General features: G+C 41.6%; 1 protein-coding gene across 1 annotated transcript in view; it reads right to left on the reverse strand.

The window, feature by feature from the left end:
* The window catches only part of LOC138955272 (low-density lipoprotein receptor-related protein 1-like), a 218,177-nt gene that overhangs the window by 116,133 nt on the left and 83,476 nt on the right, over window positions 1-18,568 (reverse strand). Inside the window, exons 2-4 of the mRNA XM_070326910.1 lie at window positions 6,921-7,049; window positions 3,170-3,298; window positions 261-293 (exon numbers count right to left, since the gene is read on the reverse strand). Coding sequence (XP_070183011.1) covers window positions 261-293; window positions 3,170-3,298; window positions 6,921-7,049 — 291 coding nt within the window. The remainder of the gene's footprint in view (window positions 1-260; window positions 294-3,169; window positions 3,299-6,920; window positions 7,050-18,568) is intronic.

An 18,568-nucleotide genomic window follows, 5' to 3' on the forward strand; every position in this document is an offset into this window, starting at 1 on the left:
TCACTCTTTGATCGGTATTTCTGTATACATAACCCCCATCACCTAGAAATTAAAATTAACATCCAAACACCATCAAAGCCAAAAACAGTAAACACGAAAACAGAAATGAAAAGCTGACAAATCACAGAAGCAAAACCAATTAATTTGATGAAAACGAATGATCTGAATTATTTAAGACGAATGACTGAAACGAATGACACACATAGCAAGGCACAGCGGCGGCAAGAGGCAGCAGCAATAGACAAAAGCGACATACAAACCTCTAAGGTGGTAGCCCTTTTTACGTGTTCGGCCTGAGGCAAGAAGAACGAAGGACAAAGAGACAGAAGAGAAAGAGGGATGCCATTAGTAGGAAAACACCAGTCTTTCGTGTGTCACAGACTGACATTCGGACTCTTTGCACAAATCAGCATGGCCTTTTTGAAACTCCACACCCCAAAATAACACGTTGCAAAAACACAAGCATGCTCATCTGAGCTTAAAATCTGACATAAAAATGAAGTCTGCTGATATTTCTAGTGTTTTTTTCCCACTTTCATTTTCGATGAAAAATATCACTGTTTGACCCCAAAAGCAGTTAACCAATAGCTTTTCTTTATGCTGCACTTGAAAGCCTTTTTTGTGTGTGACAAACATTCGTGAATCATATTACGATGTTAAATTTGGCTCATGCCTTTTGTGAGTGTCCGAAAAGAGGACGTTCCCGTGTCGTAATGTCAGCCTCTGACACACACACAAATATAAATATCTCACGATACAACTAAGACACATTGCCTTGCACAATGCCATATTCACGAGTCCAAGGACAAGTCACGATCTCGATATGCCCAAAAAACAGCCAAGCAAATTGTCCCTCCACACACCAGGACCGCATCACAGTATGCATGGTATTTTTTTGAAAATGCAGTACCTGTATATTTTCCTGACAGACACAGAAGAACGTTACAATTTTCTGACAGATTTAGGCGGTAACCAGGGCCGCATTAAAATAACTTGGTTTTGAAAGTGCTCTTTGTTTACACATCATCTGACATTCAAAGAAGAACGTATGTCAGAAACAGTACATGTACATTATTTACCCTACCCTTTGTCATAATTATCAGCATCATAAATTATAGACAGTTATCGTATTTTGCAGCCAGTGGACCGTGTAATTTTGCGACAAAACATGATAGAAGCAGCTCATGTTCAGTCAGAGAGGACATCTCATTTTTCCCCAAAGCAATCATTTTCAGTTCCTTCTTTTATCACTTTTTCCTTCTGACACTCTCTTTCGTATTTACTTTCCTAAATGTAGAGAATTGGTATCATATGTTTCATACCTGAAGGCTACAATTTCCAAGTTCACACTTTCACCTACCAGAACTGGTTGATACAAGGCTATTATATTCTCTCATGCGGTTAAAGTTTAAGGTTTAGCTATGAACAGTTTTCCTGTGATGAAAAGGAAAAGATTTGTTTGGTACACGTAGATTTTTCTTTTGAGGTCGAGGTATGTCAAACTTGTCAGAAACAAGGTGCACAGGATTCTCAAAATCTATTAGATCTAACCACAACAACTCAGGAGAACTCGCATGCTGTTAAATTCAGACTTCAAAACTGACCATTCGAGATAGGCAACTACAGGAACATGACTCACTCCACTATTAATAATGTAGAAATAACCTACATGTATTCTAATCGGGAATTCCCACCCGCATTTTGAACTAATTCAGATTTTTTTTATAATATTCAAGATCTTAATATACTAATGTACATTGTTTTTTTAATGCTAATTTTGAAAGCCTAAAGGGAAACCCGGATGTTTACAATAATGACAAGTTTTCTGACTTTATCAAGATTGAAAACAGACCAGGGAGTTTCTGTAGGTACACTGATCAAGCTCTTCTCATAGCTTACAAATGAAGTGTCTTGTCTTCTTGTTCTTTGTGTGATCACTGATGTTCTCCATCAGCCTTCCACTTACTTTGTGTACAGTCACTTTTAGTCTCAATTCTTCACCTCTTTAACTTCTATGTCTCCTACGAGATTTCGTCTATATTTCACGTGAAAAGTTGGACAGTGTCTCCCTTCCCCGAACTTTAGTCATGCTGCAATATTCCAGAATTCACGAAGACGCACTTTAAGGAGCACAATACTGTAAAGCTGCGAGAAGCTTGAAGCTGCTGAACTTTCTAGAAAGTAGGGATTATGGTCAGTTACAATACACAAGAGAGAGAACTGGGGCGATAACATGGCAGTAAAACCTAACGGAGAAGGAGAAGGCGAGGGATACGGGAGCGTCTTAGGTGGAATCTATTCTAGCCGGATACATCAGGTGTACTTGGGTACAGGCGTAGAGAACTATTATTATTTGTACAATCCAAAAGAGCACAAAAGAGATGCACATTTAAACATCTGTTTGGTGCTTCATAGGATCTTGTCTCGATTCCTAAACAGGCATGGAGTAGCATAACCATGTAGGCAGGAAAAGGAAGGGGGGGGGGGGGGCGGCGGTGAGAGGGGGGGGGGGGGGGGCGGCGGGTGAGGGAGGGCGGTGGGTGAGGGGGGGGGGGGGGGGAAGAGGGGGGATGGAGGGGCGGGGAAGCAGTAAGTGCTCCCCTCTAAAACAACTTTGAGTTTTTAAGTAACCATTAGTTTTAACTACTCAGGATTGTTGTATCGACGTGTGAATAAACTTATCCTATGTTATGCTAACATCTATTACAGGCGATACAAAAAAAGAACAAAAGTTATTTCAAAGTAACAAGGGGACAGAAGGCTAGTTCTTTGTAATCATTACAAGTGGCCATATTTTGCTTTAATACCAGACGTTCACCACATACAAATATGAAAAATACATCAAATCCGTCCCCCGCACGATTCACTTCCAAAAATACATCACAAAACTTGTTAATTATGCCCCCTTGCCATTGGTGGAGAACACGTTGCCACTTTAGCCTCCCATCACCACAGTGTAACATGAAACACATACCCAACCAACATGTTAATCAACCCCCTTTTTTCCACATGGATCAGGGTCAAGGACAAACTATCACAATTACTACAAAATGTCTTAGGAAAATAAAGGGGTAGAAGGGGGAGGATTTTGGAATGCAACAGATTTTGTATAAACCTTAACAGATCAGAAACCGTAAGCATGCAAGCAAAGACTGAAGGGAAAACTTACAAATCTGTGGGTCCTCATCTGCCCCGTCATCGCAGTCTTTCTGGCCGTCGCACTGCCAGCCCAGAGCGATGCACCGTGACGTGCCCACCGGGCACTGGAACTGCGTGTCCGGGCATCGGCTGGGGTTCTCTGCACAAGACAAAGTGAATGAAACATGCTTAGTTTTCTCTTCGTGGGTCTGACGTTTCACAAACTTCTGCAAATGTATTCTACGGCTGGATGACTTGAAGAGTTAAAGACACCTAACTTCCTTCCCGTGTACATTCCAGCAGACTGTCGAAGCTGCTTTTACCTAAGAGACCGACTGTATATTGTGCTGTTGTACTTGTCAGACTTGATTGTACCAAGTCCTTCACATGTTGTAATGCGCTTAGAGCCAAATATTTTTGTTTTTTGTAAGGGATAGGCGCAATATAAATACACTTTATTATTATTATATTATTATTATCTATTCAAATTTGTGTTATGGATGAAAGCAACAACAAAAAAAACAACAACAAAAAAAATCAACAGCCTGGCTAATTCGTGTGCTGAGTGGGATTTTTGTTGATGCCTGAATCGATTTCAACAATTGACATAGGTGTTAGTTTCACAATAATTTCGGACAGAAAATGCCACTCTGCACCGAGAGCAGGTAGGTGGCAGATGTTTGGTATGTGTCCAAGTGGAAGGATGCTCATTTCATGTGAAAACCTGGAGTGATCTGCGGTGATCAACAAGATGGTGTTCACGGGAAGGTAGGCGCCTTTAAGATAACTTTCGTTTCTTAATGCAATGCTGCATTACCCCTTCGTTTCTTGTTGCAATGCTGCAATGACCCTTCGTTCTTGTTGCAATGCTGCAATGACACTTCATTTCTTGTTGCAATACTGCATCACCCCTTTGGATTTTATTGCAACGCTGCATTACCCCTTTGGTTCTTTAAGGAAGGCTGCATTACCCCTTTGGTTCTTATTGGAAGGCTGCATTACCCCTTTGGTTCTCATTGGAAGGCTGCATTGCCCCTTTGGTTCTTATTGCAACCCTGCATTACCCCTTCGGTTCTTATTGGAAGGCTGCATTACCCCTTCGTTTCTTATTCAAGTTATTGCAACCCTGCATTACACCTTTGGTTCTAATTGGAAGTGTCACGATTAGGTGACATGGATCAAGAAAGTGTCACGCTGTGGGGTGCCTTCTCTTGGTCAATTGCGATAGAAAGCGCCTGTGCTTTCTGTCAACGGTTGTGGGTTTTGCTGACAGCGCAAAACGAACACGGGTATTTTGTGTTGCACGGATTTCACGTGGGTGATTTCTGCTGTCGAGGCAGAATTGTCGATAACTGAACTGGGGTATGTGACAGGGTTAGTCACGTGATCTCGTCAAGGTTGTCTGTCTGAGACATGTTAACTGGACACTCAGCGCTGGGGAGAACGGTCGGTGTCTTATATTTCCTGCTAGTTTGATGGACTTCATCGCTTTGAGTTCTGCATTGATATTCAACACGCCGCTCTGCATATGTACAGGAGGGCTTCAGGAAACTTCAGTTTGAGACCACTTTCTCTCCGTTCACATGCGGTCTGACGTAACGGGTCGTCAATTTCTCTTCGCTGTGCGGGGAGGAAATTTCACCGCATAAAGGACTCAGCAAGAGGGCGAATGGGATATCGCTGTTGACAAACAGGTGCCATTCAAAGGAGGAAGCGGTTTTCGCTTCAATGAGAGTGCTACCTACATAGGCTTTTGAGGTAATAAATCATTATTTAACGCTGTTGACGAGTCTGTGTTTGTGGAATGAAATACTCTCTGTTGTTCTTTCCAGGTTAGCGCATAATTTGCTCTTTGTGACGCTAAAATACTAATCTGTATATGGTTTTTGCAGATATGGAGAGAAGGAAGGAAAATAGCTGATTTGTTGTTGTAAAAGTCCGTTTGTGCAGGCCCACGTGCTCGATGAAATATGTCAGGGTGACATGTTTAAAGGTGGGGTGTGAGGGGTAGCATGACATGTCTAGTGCACCGAGGCTTTTTGTTGCAGCCTTTCTTCATTGCTACCTACAACTGTTGATGGCTGTTTTTGCTGCCTATCCGCGGGACGCTGTTATCTGCGGACGCTGTAACCGGATCGTGTGATGTAACCAGCTAACCGGCTAACCAGCGACTGAGTGAGGCGCCTGATGTCTCCACTGTTCCCTGCTTCGTCGCCACGCCAACCAGCACTTCATTCGACGGAGCAGTTGTGGAGACTATGAACTAATTACGGGCTGCCCACTCAGTGGCACAACAAAGCTAAGTGCACCATGTCTTATGCACCCTTATTACCACCTAGTCATCTGTGATATTTATGATTATACTCGAGTGGTGACAGCGTGAGGTTTGTGACACCTACATAAATTAGCACTTTTGGCAGATCAGCTATATATTTCTTAACTTTACACGGGATCAGCGCGTTACTATAATTTTCTACACTTAACTGGCATTTGTTGTCAGTGACCTCTTGGTATTTTACGTTTTGAACGTAAAAGAACATATTTTGAGTGAAGTCTCGAGGGAGGTGGCGAGTTATTACATAAACAGGCGTCTGAAACTTATACTTTTGTTGATTCTATTTAATTGTATGACTGCGAGAGTGGATCGTGGTGTGGTTAGTTAGTTAGAAGTAACTAACCGTTTCATAATCACCTTATGTGATATAGTGAAACGTGACAGGAAGGCTGCATTACCCCTTCGGTTCTTATTGGAAGGCTGCATTACCCCTTCGTTTCTTATTGCAACGCTGCATTACACCTTCTTAGCCTCTGTGACGTGATACTTTTATGTCAATTCATATGCCCGAGAAAGCCCAACCCCCTTCCCCCTTGCCCCCCCCCCGATTGTTCCCCCGTATTCCACATGACAGGTTACATGTTTTTAGGATTCGAGTTCTGGATTCCATTCTCTCAGAAAAGCCCTCGCTTACGACTCTGCCCCCAGATTCAAAATCATGTTTGACAGGATGCATGATACACGGGTTGTAGCTGTAATCACAAGAAAGTCCCTTCTGCATCAGAATATTTGCTGACTTTTGAAATTGCTAACACGAGGAAATTTCTTCAAAATTGTGTATGACAGATAAAGCCTTCCCTTGTCACCCATGCAATCAGTAACTAAAGGGGGAATTTACGTCCTCACAGAAACTATTTCTATTAGGGACAAGAGGGACAAGAGTTGGTGATACGCTAAACGGCAATCAGTGCTGCACAAGAGAGCCTTTATTCTCTCTCTCTCTCTCTCTCTCTCTCTCTCTCTCTCTCTCTCTCTCTCTCTCTCTCTCTCTCTCTCTCTCTCTCTCTCTCTCTCTCTTTCTCTCTCTGTGTGTGTGTGTGTGGAATAAAACAAGTGAAAACGTTCTTTGACCTTAATACTTGTAATGTAGAGAGCTCCTCTGATGAAAATGTGTACTCTCAGTAAGGTGGACACCTGTATTTCCTCAATCTGATGAACTTGACGAAGTAAACCAATGACGAGAGGATAACTGCATTGCAGACATATTTTGGCTTGTCCTTTCACCACCAGCACCACTGTACATTTGTACTACGAAGTTTTATTTCCAGATGAATACATGTTTAGCATTCTCGCATATTCTTTTTTTTAAGTTGCATTCCTTTACAATATTGACTTGTCTTTTTAGAATACTAGAAGGGAATGGGGTGAGGGGCGGTCAAAGAAGGGAGTGGTTGTTTGAGCATGGCAAGTCTAGGATAAAAGAAGGGAGACAGCGTAATGAACATACCACAGCCAATCTCATCGTCCCCGTCAGGACAGTCGTTATCTCCGTCGCAGACCCAGTTCTTGGGGATGCAGTGCATGCCATCTTGTGTGAACGCTGTCTTGCAGGAGAACGTGTCCTGAGAGCATTTTTCTGAAACACACACAAATAAGAACCTGCTGTGAAAGTTTATACAATTTTGTTATATATTATTTTTCTGACAAGGCAAGCCCTTGTGCTGTATATTCTATACTAAGGCTAACTTAGTCTTGTATTTCAAACAACGCCCGACAAACAACAGGGCAACGTATCCCTATTGAAAACTGCACGTGAAGAAAAGAGACAAACACGTCATAGAGTGTTAGATGGACTGACAAACAAAACTTTGTATTTGAATTGTACACAATCTAACAGAAAAACATAATTAAATCTGCTTCATTTTTTTTAAAGTACACATTACCACTGTATACATTTGCCTATACTTTGTCTGTGTTGGCTTCAGGACGCAAAAAACAAGGGTTGGCGAAATTCCTAGTTTCGGAAAAATATATTCTGATAGGGAAGAAAGAAATTCATAGCTTCTCAGTGACAGCTTGAGGTAAAAACGAACAATGCATAACTGTTATACCTTGTAGACTTAGCTCCCCTCAACAGACAGAGGGGGTCACTGTGTTGCAACAAGTTGGACAGTGTCTTCCGCTTTGTTCACACACATTGAATGTGTTCAGTATGCACACTAATTTTCCACAGTCCCAACATAATGGCCCAGATTTACAAACCATAACAAAGTGCAGAGTTCTGATGGGACAAAGGTGGGGTCCGTAGCAATACCCCCCCCCCCCCCCACACACACACACACAAACATTCGCCCCCTCCCCCTTCCACTGTTGTTGTTGTCCAAAGAAGCAGGTGCTGTCTGAGCTTAGATTTGACCACTGTATCATATGATTCCATTTTGTGCTTGACTGACGATACAGACAAAACATTTCACTGTTGATATGGTAGCGCAGTGAAACGTAATCTTGATGCGCTCTTAAGCTCGCTGAAGGAAATTCTTATGGATCATTTCAGATTTTATGCGCTGCGCCAAAGGTACATGGCGCGTTTGTTAACCAACCCTGGCAAAGTGTGAGATTATCTCCAAATATTGGGCGCCATAATTTTTTGACGCGGCCACTAAAATCAATGTTCAGCTAAGAGTCCCAACCCCCCCCCCCCCCCCCCCCCCCCCTGCACAAGTAACAGTTTTTTTCATCAGCCCGGGAAAGGCTGGGATGAGCTGGGTTGAGATGGGGTGGGGGTTGTGTCGAGTGTGGCGTGGATAAGGACTGCGATGTGTTTCAAAGGTATCAGCTAACTTCATGGACGAACAAGGTTAATTTAACAGACAACATGTTTATGCAAAGCGGTGTGTTTGTTTTTAGGAAAATAAAATGAAAATGAGAACACGAAATGGCAGGTGTTTGAAAGTGAAGCAAGACAAAGAGCAGTGACATGAACCACAGGGGTTATCTTAGTTACGACACCTGCTACACGGAATCTGTGCCACTGCTGCCTACAATCAGAACCAGAATCAGTAGCCTGGAGTTATCATTGCAGGTGTAATAACGATTGAGACACTCCCTCCATACAATAACACTGATCAAAACCAGTGGACCAGGTGGAAATCAGTGCCGGAGTTGAACAGCTGCGAACTTGTTTGATTTTCAGTGGAAACAATAGCTCGTCAAAACCGGTCTGGTAACACAGTACTCATAATGAGATAATGAGATTGAAGTTGTGGGGCCTTAATCGCAACATAATGTTATCGAACACCACTGAGACAAAAGTCTCCCGTAACCAATCGGCTGTCAGTTGATTTGGCAAGAAAAGACCGGAGGAACTTGAACTGAAGTACTTGTTCGTGTGAATGGATGGCACCGATCTAAGAAAACGTGTAATGCTGCTGCCCACTGTAACGTTTTAAGTCAGATGAACGAGAGCATTAATATTTTGTTGTAGTCTTTTAGTTTCATTATTACTTTTGTAGCAAGGAGGTTTTGACTGTTTTAATTTGTGAACGGATGCTGATCTGCGCGGAGGGTGGGTGGTGTGTGTGTGTGTGAGAGAGAGAGAGAGAGAGAGAGAGAGAGAGAGAGAGAGAGAGAGAGAGAGAGAGACAGAGATTGAACGAACGGCAGAGAACCACTTTTTAAATGCTGGCAATTACAAGCTCAGAGCAATGTTAGCCCAGTCGTTATCAGCAGGCATGACGATGGTGTCCATACTCCACGCTCGTCAGCCCTCTTTATTTGTGGACCTTTCACGGGTGCAATAAATGTAATGTTTAGTGTGTAAACTCAAGGCTTTTCCACTGTTGACAATGGCGGGCTGAAGGCAACATGCCACCTCATATAAAAACATCTGGACCCATCTTTCCCATGCGCAACAACTCTCGCACGCGGCTCCCAATTCCATCTAATCAGTGTTTGCCTTCGGAATTTGTCTTCGCCAAGAACATTTGCGTTTCGGATTGATTTATTATTAATATGAAAAAGGGAAATAACCACTGTGAGAATGTGCCATTCTCCACTCGCGGCTGTGGGCCAATGAAATCCTGGAGCTCAAATATTAAGACTCGTTTACGCGCACTTCTTTTAGTCATCAAGTCAGCAAGTCATATTTCTTTCTTTCTTAATGTGATTTTGAGTTCAAAGTTATGCAGGCAACTTACACACAGACAAATTCCAAATTGAGCCTAACAAGTTGCCCAACATCGAGCTTACCGCTCGATGAACTCTCTCTCTGTCTCTCTCCCTCTCTCTCTCCCCCCCCCCCCCCTAATATCGAATACAACAGACCAGCAGTTCGATTTGAATGAATATCACGTGCAAGACACTCAGGTGCAGTGAACCCCACAGATGAAACTTCTCGCTGTGACATTCTTTCGTAGCTGCAAACAAGACAATGACAAGATATGCCAGTGGTCAAGATTGACCATGGCCTGTCACAGATGATGGAGGGGGAAACCAAACACGACCTGCCCCGCAAGGACACGAACCCGACAGGGCAGACAAAGGTGTGAACTTCTTAACCCTGTCCTGACACCTCCCCCCCCCCCCTTTTTTTTTTACCCACCTCCCTCCTGAATGGATTCTCACTCTCACTCACGCAGGCAGGCAAGCAGGCAGGCAGACACACACACACACACACACACACTGCGTGTTGTTTCTATCTTACTTGATTTCATTCGTAACCTTCTTGTTGGCTGAGCAAATGCGTGTTCTGTAAGTATGTACACATAGTTACACGCAACTTCACAATTATGCATAATTATATAGTTGACATGAGGAAACTCTCTCTCTCCCTCTTCTCTCTCTTTCTCTCTTCCCTTTTTAAATGGTGAGTTTCTACTAAAATCGACATGCCGCTTTTTTGTAGAATGCGAATTGCTTGGGCCTGAATGAAATGAATGAAAAGATGGAATGTATGGTACAACATGCACAGATAATCAAGTCCTACAAACAGTACCTTAATCTTTGAGTAACATCACACTGAATTACTGAATATGTCGGAGACTCAAAACTAACAAACTACCACACACATACTTCTTTCCTGGAGACATAAGCCTGTAAATGTATGTCACCGTGAACATTTTAAATTAAAACGCCCAGAGCCTGCTTTAATAATGAAACAGACGGTCATTAAACCCAGGCTGCGATGGTGGTAATTAGCAACCCCGAATCACCAATATCGATCTACATGGAAGTCACACAACACTATTTAGATACTGTTCGTTGTGGCCCTTTGTGGGAAAGCTGGGATACTATGCTTGGTACGTTGTATAACAGGTAATGGTGGTGTGGACGTCCTCCTCTCGCCATCACGTCTAGTTTGAACGCGACACATCTCGCTAAAATAAAGCAGAATCTCCAACAAAGCCGAACGAAAGCATTACAATCTGAAACAGAAGAACCAGGCGGATCTCTCTCCCTTATAACAAGAACATGAAAATCGAGACTAGGTTCAGAATGAAATGTACGTGTGTAATGTTGACGTCGCTACTTGTCGCACTAGCAGAGACTTGCAAAGCGGACTAGAGTTTGCAAAGCCTCAGGACTGTCCTTTTTTCTGCAAAAAGCCTTTTAATCCGAGCATTCTCTCTATAGACTCCCACGCTCTTTTCTTTTCCCTGCTCCCTCAACGACCCCCCCCCCCCTCCCCACACACCCAACCCCTCCTCCTTTATTCCGGTCCTCCGCAAAATCGTAGAGAAAGTCGCTGCCAATGTTGTTTCTCTGGTACGACTGGCCACAAGATAAGGAACTAAAGCAAAACAAACACAGCCGCATGAGATAAGGTCTACATTTGAAGAATGGAGGAGGCGATCTGGTTTGACCTTCTATTTCATAAGAGAGAAAACAAAACTGGACTTAATGTATATATAAAAAAAAAATCAATATGATCACTGGGTGATAGTGTTGAGGAAAAGAAGCCACCATTACATTGACAATAAGGATGGTAACGGAATAAGCCTGGCACTGCAAAAAATACTCCCACACAGCAGTGACGCTGAAAAAAGTTTTGATTCTAATAAATCTTAATAATTGTCTGTCTTGGTATCGACGGCGTATAGTGAGACTTAACTCTTACCAGTTCGGGGGTTTTAGGGCATATTTTACAGTGCTGTTGGTGCCTACTTGCCGAGTGGCTATCTGGGGTCATATTCTAAATGAAATATAGAAAGTTAAATACCAAATGAAAGAAAAATGAATAAGCTTTTCATATTTGCAAAGAGAATTGTGCTATCTTTAAAGGTAAAAAAAGGTTATGGGGGTGACAACATGATTTTTGTTGAAATTTGTACGCCCATTTTTGGAACACGTGACAAACACAAAGAAGACATTGTTTTTGTGTTCAGTTTATTTTAGATATGGTTTAAACAAGTTTATTCAGTAAATTCCATTGGTACTATTACCGCATACATGAAATAAGGAACATGGAGCACAACAAGCTAAGCTTATGAGCGTACTCTTAAAAGCAAATGAAATTTGGCGGACGATTTTAATATAACAAATTTGAAATAATGTCAAAATAATAATGGTAAATTATGGTAGACAAACATGTAACAATAAAAGTGAAAAGGCAAAACCAACAAAAAACAACAAACAAAAAAACCAATGCTAAACTAACAACAGTACTCACACGCGCTCGCACACTCACTCGCACACACACGCATACAATGACTTCCACATGGTTGAAAATAGAATACTACCAGAACAAAGAAATGTAAACAGTACTGCACATGGTGGATGAGATAAATGCATTCATTATTCAAAACGTTTGCTAAATAAGATAAACCTGAATAACTGGTCAAATATCAATGCATTTTCGCTGTCTGACTTGTCTCTATTGCCATACAGAAAATCATCAGCGGTTAGCAAATCATAGTTGGGCAGTGTTGACAAGGTGACTTCACGTATTTGAAGAGATAAGGGGCAATGAAAAATATAGTGCTCCGCATTTTCAACAGGATAACCACAAGTGCATGACGGGTCGGGAATTAAATGTCTGTCAAATAGATCACTATTTAGATTGCTGATCCTCAATCTCAGTCTGCAATGGATAATTTCTGATTTTCGATCAGATGTGTATAGATACGAGGGAACAACAGAATCATCAGAACTAATACGTTTTTTAAATAACCCAATAGAATCAAGTTGTTTTACAGTATCTGGAAGCTCATTCCACAGGGAAGTCGAAGACAGAAAAAATGACTTTTTATACAATTCAGTTCGAGAGTGGGGAGTCTGTCTGTCAAGTGGTCTTCGTCTATGGTAAGGGTTCACAGAAGCAACGAGAGGAGGCAGACGTTCTAGTAGGTATGGTGGCACGCGTGCATTAACTAATTTGAAATACAAAATCAATTTGTGTCTTTTTCGCCTCTCCTTCAGTGTTGTAAATCCTGATTCATCGTACAATTTTTGGTGACTCGTGCCACGAACTGCACCTATAATGGTTCTTATGGCATCAAGATGCAAGTTTTCTAATAAAGTAGCTAATCTGTCAGAACAGTTATCCCAAATGACGTCAGAAAAATCAAAATGGGGAATAATAAAAGATTTATACATAAGTTCAAGTGCCTTTCGGCTAAGGCGATACTTATAGGACCGAAAACATGAGAGAAGAACACGTACTTTAGATATAATTGACTGAACATGTGATTCCCATTTGCAGTCGCTCTGAATCAGTACACCAAGATGTTTGTGAACGTGGTTTTCTCTCAGAACTGTTCCATCAAATACAAGAGGAAGGGTTTCAGGCATTCTATTTCCAGAAAAGGTCATCAAATCTGTTTTTAAATTATTGAAATTAACTTTCCATTTTTCCGCCCAGTGTGCAATTTTGGCTAAGTCTGCATTTAAGATCTGTGTCCGCGTGTTTGCATCATTTAGAGATAAATACAAACTGGTATCATCAGCAAAAAGTTTAATGACAGATTCGATATTAATGACAATATCGTTAATGTACACAAGGAACAACAAGGGCCCCAGAACAGAACCTTGGGGAACACCTGAACAAACACGTCCGTATGTCGATTTCCTGCCTTGGATAACAACGGCTTGTAACCTGCCTGTCAAATAATCTTCAAACCATTTTAATAAAACACCTCTTATGCCTATAGCATATAATTTATGCAACAAACCCTTGTGCCACACTCTGTCGAAGGCTTTTAGATATGCTGCTAACTAGTCTGTTTTGGCATTCATTTTACATGACATAGCAAAGTTGTTTTTTTTTTGAGTTTTGCTGATAAACAAAAAAGTTATTGTCACCTGAATACCCCCACCCAAATTTCAAATTTGGACGTTTCATGACATACGCATGCCTAAGGCAAAAAAAAAAGAAGAAAAAAGTCTGTTTACGGTATCCCGACCGACCCTATTTTTTCGCGCGACCCTAGACTTTTTTTTGGCATTTGGGGTAAAAAAAAAATTTAAAAAAATTTAAAATGCAAAATAACTTAAAAATATGTTTTTTTGAAGGAAAAAAAAGTATTTGTTTTTTTGGCAAAATAACTTAAAAATATGGTTTTTGGGGAAAAAATAAAAAAATAAGAAAAATAAAAGTCCCGACCTACCGACCCTATTTTTTGGCCTATGTTACCGTTAACAGACTTTTTTGTGTGTGCCTAATAATGCATTCCTATTAGTAACTTATAACAAAAACCCAGCTTGTTTCTGTCATAAAGTGTGTCTAACATATGAGTTTATTCACTGTCCGACCCATCCAATGTAAAATAACCAATTTTTTTTTCGATAGTTAGATAATTGGTCAGTGGAAAACTACAGGGGGAGGGCATCGCCATCGTAAGCTTGCTTACGATGGGTAAGGGAGCAAACTGGTTAAAGTGACCTCTCTTCTGATGTCATTCCTGTTGTTTGTTTGCTGTTTCGTTTTGTTACATTTAGTCAAGTTTTGACTAAATGTTTTAACGTAGAGGGGGGAATCGAGACGAGGGTCGTGGTGTATGTGCGTGTGTGTGTGTGTGTGTGTGTGTGTGTGTGTGTGTGTGTGTGTGTGTGTGTGTGTGTGTGTGTGTGTGTGTGTGTGTGTGTGTAGAGCGATTCAGACTAAACTACTGGACCGATCTTTATGAAATTTGACATGAGAGTTCCTGGGTCTGAAATCCCCGAACGTTTTTTTCATTTTTTTGATAAATGTCTTTGATGACGTCATATCCGGCTTTTCGTGAAAGTTGAGGCGGCACTGTCACGCCCTCATTTTTCAACCAAATTGGTTGAAATTTTGGTCAAGTAATCTTCGACGAAGCCCGGACTTCAGTATTGCATTTCAGCTTGGTGGCTTAAAAATTAATTAATGACTTTGGTCATTAAAAATCTGAAAATTGTAAAGAAAAATAAAAATTTATAAAACGATCCAAATTTACGTTCATCTTATTCTCCATCATTTTCTGATTCCAAAAACATATAAATATGTTATCTTTGGATTAAAAACAAGCTCTGAAAATTAAATATATAAAAATTATTATCAAAATTAAATTGTCCAAATCAATTTAAAAACACTTTCATCTTATTCCTTGTCGGTTCCTGATTCCAAAAACATATAGATATGATATGTTTGGATTAAAAACACGCTCAGAAAGTCAAAACAAAGAGAGGTACAGAAAAGCGTGCTATCCTTCTTAGCGCAACTACTACCCCGCTCTTCTTGTCAATTTCACTGCCCTTGCCATGAGCGGTGGACTGACGATGCTACGAGTATACGGTCTTGCTGAAAAATGGCATTGCGTTTAGTTTCATTCTGTGAGTTCGACAGCTATTTGACTAAATGTTGTATTTTCGCCTTACGCGACTTTTTTTTGTTTTGTTCGTAAATGGAAAAGTGTGTGTGAAATATCCGCTTGCATTAACTCAGGAAGGTTACGTTGGGTGGAGTACGTAACTCGCATTCTGGAGCGTATGATATAACGGTTCAGAAAAAGGCAACCGATATCATGAACTTGACTTCAACAGAAAATTCGCATTCGTGACCCAAATCAAGCATTGCGAATATGAAGTGTTGAAGTAGGGGGATATTTGTGGTCAGTGCACAACTGAGCAGGAATGGAACTGGCAGGGTTTTAGCGTACACAAAAACGGATGGTAACGTTTTGGTTTCAAACGTCAAACTAGACCCGATCTCGTAATGCTGCTCACAAACCCACAGACAATGAGAATCGTCACATATACATGTTCTCAAAAGAAAATTAGCAATACATTTGCCAAGCTAAGATTTCAGCGGCAAGAGCGACTAATGTTATCTTTGTGCTAGAAAGAAATGTCTGGAGGCGTTTAAAAAGGCCACATACAACTGAGTCCAGGACCAGAATCAGTGATGCCCATAGCCTGTGCGGAAAGAAGCCCTCCTAGCTTAGCAATCTCCTGCCACTCGCGGCCACAGATCCAAATCCCCTGTCACAGGAGCTTCCGCAGAAACGACGGAAAGCGGGCTAACTTCTTTCAGGAACGTCGAGCTAACAGCCAGGGTTCTTTTGCTGCGCGGTGCTCAAACCTAAGCCCCCCCCCCAGGATCGATCACCGCAAAGCAAAGACACCCCCCTCTCCCAAGTCCCCCCCCCCCCCCCCCCCAACCGCAACATCCCTACCCTCTACTCCTTCTTCGCCTAAAAGCCGACTTAGCCATTACCACTCTCGCATGAGTTACTCAAAAAGGATGGATCCAAGCGCCTTGGTTGTTTTTCCTGTGAATCACTGCGGCAACGGCTGGGGAAACTCCGTAGCAGACGATGTCTAAAGGGTGTTATCGGAATCGATTAATCCCTCCCCTGATCTCACCTCCTACTACAGCTCTCCTTTCCTCTCTTACATTCATAACACCCACCCTCATCTCCTTGCCGCTGTTCGGCACCACCAAGTTCCAGTCATTTCTGACAGTCTCGTCCTTCATCCCTCGCGCCCTTTGAACACCGCCAGCGCCCTTTCAAGTGTCCATTCAATCAAAGGTTTTTAGTCTTGTATCTCCCTACGACGGGTCCCCTTCTTCTTCGGTCCCCTTAACGCCAGAGTTCCATCTTCCTTACTCCTTTCTGTGAATGTCGTGCGTCTTACATCTGCTGCCTCCTACATTTTATTTCCTTCCATTCCTCCGGTTCTTCGTGCTCAGAAGCCTGTTGCTAATGCAAAGATCAACGCGCGGCTGAGGTCTTCAAAGCCTGCTGCCTCGGCAGGAGTCTTCGCTTTGAACAGGGCGAAAAAGGCAAAGACAGTGGAACGAAGCGCAGGGGCAAAGGGTCGTGGGTGTGCGTGAGAGAGAGAGAGAGTGAGAAAGAGAGAGAGAACAATGTGTGTGTGTGTGTGTGTGTGTGTGTGTGTGTGTGTGTGTGTGTGTGTGTGTGTGTGTGTGTGTGTGTGTGTGTGTGTGCGTGCGTGTTCCCGCGTATGTGTGTGTGGAATGGAAATAAAGGGGGAGGAACTGAGAAAGACAACAGATCCGAACTAGAAGAATAAACAGGGAGGGCCAATTCTGAAGCAAACAGAATGGAAGAAGGCACAGACACATTCACAGTGATTGGACAAGGGAAACAAAGAGAACATGGGAGCGGAAGGGCCAAGAGCAAAGAAAAAAGGGGGGAAACAAAGACAGCTAGAAAGAATGGACAAGGAACATGCAAGGGAAGATAGGGAAACAAAAAGGGAAGGGAAGAGAGAGAGAGAGAGAGAGAGAGAGAGAGAGAGAGAGAGAGAGAGAGAGAGAGGGAGAGGGAGAAAGAGATAGATTCAGATTCAAAACTTTAATACAAAGGGATAAAGGTTTTAAGTGATGCCTAATCTTCCAACCTGTCCCTTTTAGACGTACATGACATTATACATTACATTTATATATTTATATAACATGTTTTAAACAGCCAAACGAATAACTAATTAACTAAGAATTTGTAATCAGGTTAAAACTAACAAAAACACTAGCTATAATAACGTGGTTCATGGATTAATAAAATGATGATTAAGATGTGATGCAGTAACAGTTATGATTTTCAAGTGTAGGGAGAAAATTATTTTTGACAAAGATATTTTCGAACATTTTTTTTAAAAGACGCAAGGGTTTGACATGTTTTACAGTACATTGGAAGTAAATTCCACACAAGCGATCCCCAGTAAGATAAACTAGATTTATACAAATCAATGCGTGGGAGCGGCAGCGTATAGTTCAAAAGCCTCGCTCTACCAGGAGGACGCTCAAACAGGTCTTGGATGTATGAAGGTGTTTCAAGGTTGTACATTTTGAACATGAAAACACTAGCATTTAAAAAGAACTGCTGTTGTAGCGGAAGAATGTTCAGTTGAGTGTATTTTCTTGAGAGAGAGAGAGAGAGAGAGAGAGAGAGAGAGAGAGAGAGAGAGAGAGAGAGAGAGAGAGAGAGAGAGAGAGGAAGAGAGAGAGCTAGAGAGAGAGAGAAATCAAATCAAATCAAATCAAATCAAATTTTATTTTACGAGGGTTGTGGCATAAGCATATATATATATACATACGTAAAACAATTACAAAAGATAAGCAAGGCAGAGAAACTATTCACATGACTATATACACGTTGTAGGCTATACATACATTCTTGCGTTATGAAACACTGATGCTTTATGGACAGATATGATCAATATGAAAATAATCAGAACGAAGTCTTCCATCACTGTGACTTTTCGTAATTTGACATTAAATGTAATGAGAGGTGTTTTTTGAAAGTATTGAGACTTGTTGGGACTCGAACTGATTCCGGGAGAGAATTCCACAAAACGCTGCCAGAATAAGCTAAACTTGATTTAAAGAGATCTATCCGCGGAATGGGGACGTTGAATTTTCGGCTTGGTTTGGCTTTAAATTTTGTAATGAAAGCACTCGGTGCATGGCCAGAAAGGATTTTGTGAAGGAGCACGCCTTTATTTGATTTAAATCTTTCTTTTAAAGGCAAAATCTTAAGTTTTTTATAATCGTCGAAAGCAAGACTGGATTGTTTTAATAGAACTGATTTTAGTGCTCGTCTGTGTAGACTGTACAGTGGTTTTAAAATGTTTGCACTGGCAGAGTCCCAGATGGTCGAGCAATAATCCGTGATGGTTTGTATGTATGCATTATAAAATAATAACCTTGAGTGTGGATCAAGAAAGTGCTTTATT

Source organism: Littorina saxatilis, linkage group LG2 (assembly GCF_037325665.1).
Source record: "Littorina saxatilis isolate snail1 linkage group LG2, US_GU_Lsax_2.0, whole genome shotgun sequence".
NCBI classification, from domain to species: Eukaryota; Metazoa; Mollusca; class Gastropoda; order Littorinimorpha; family Littorinidae; genus Littorina; species Littorina saxatilis.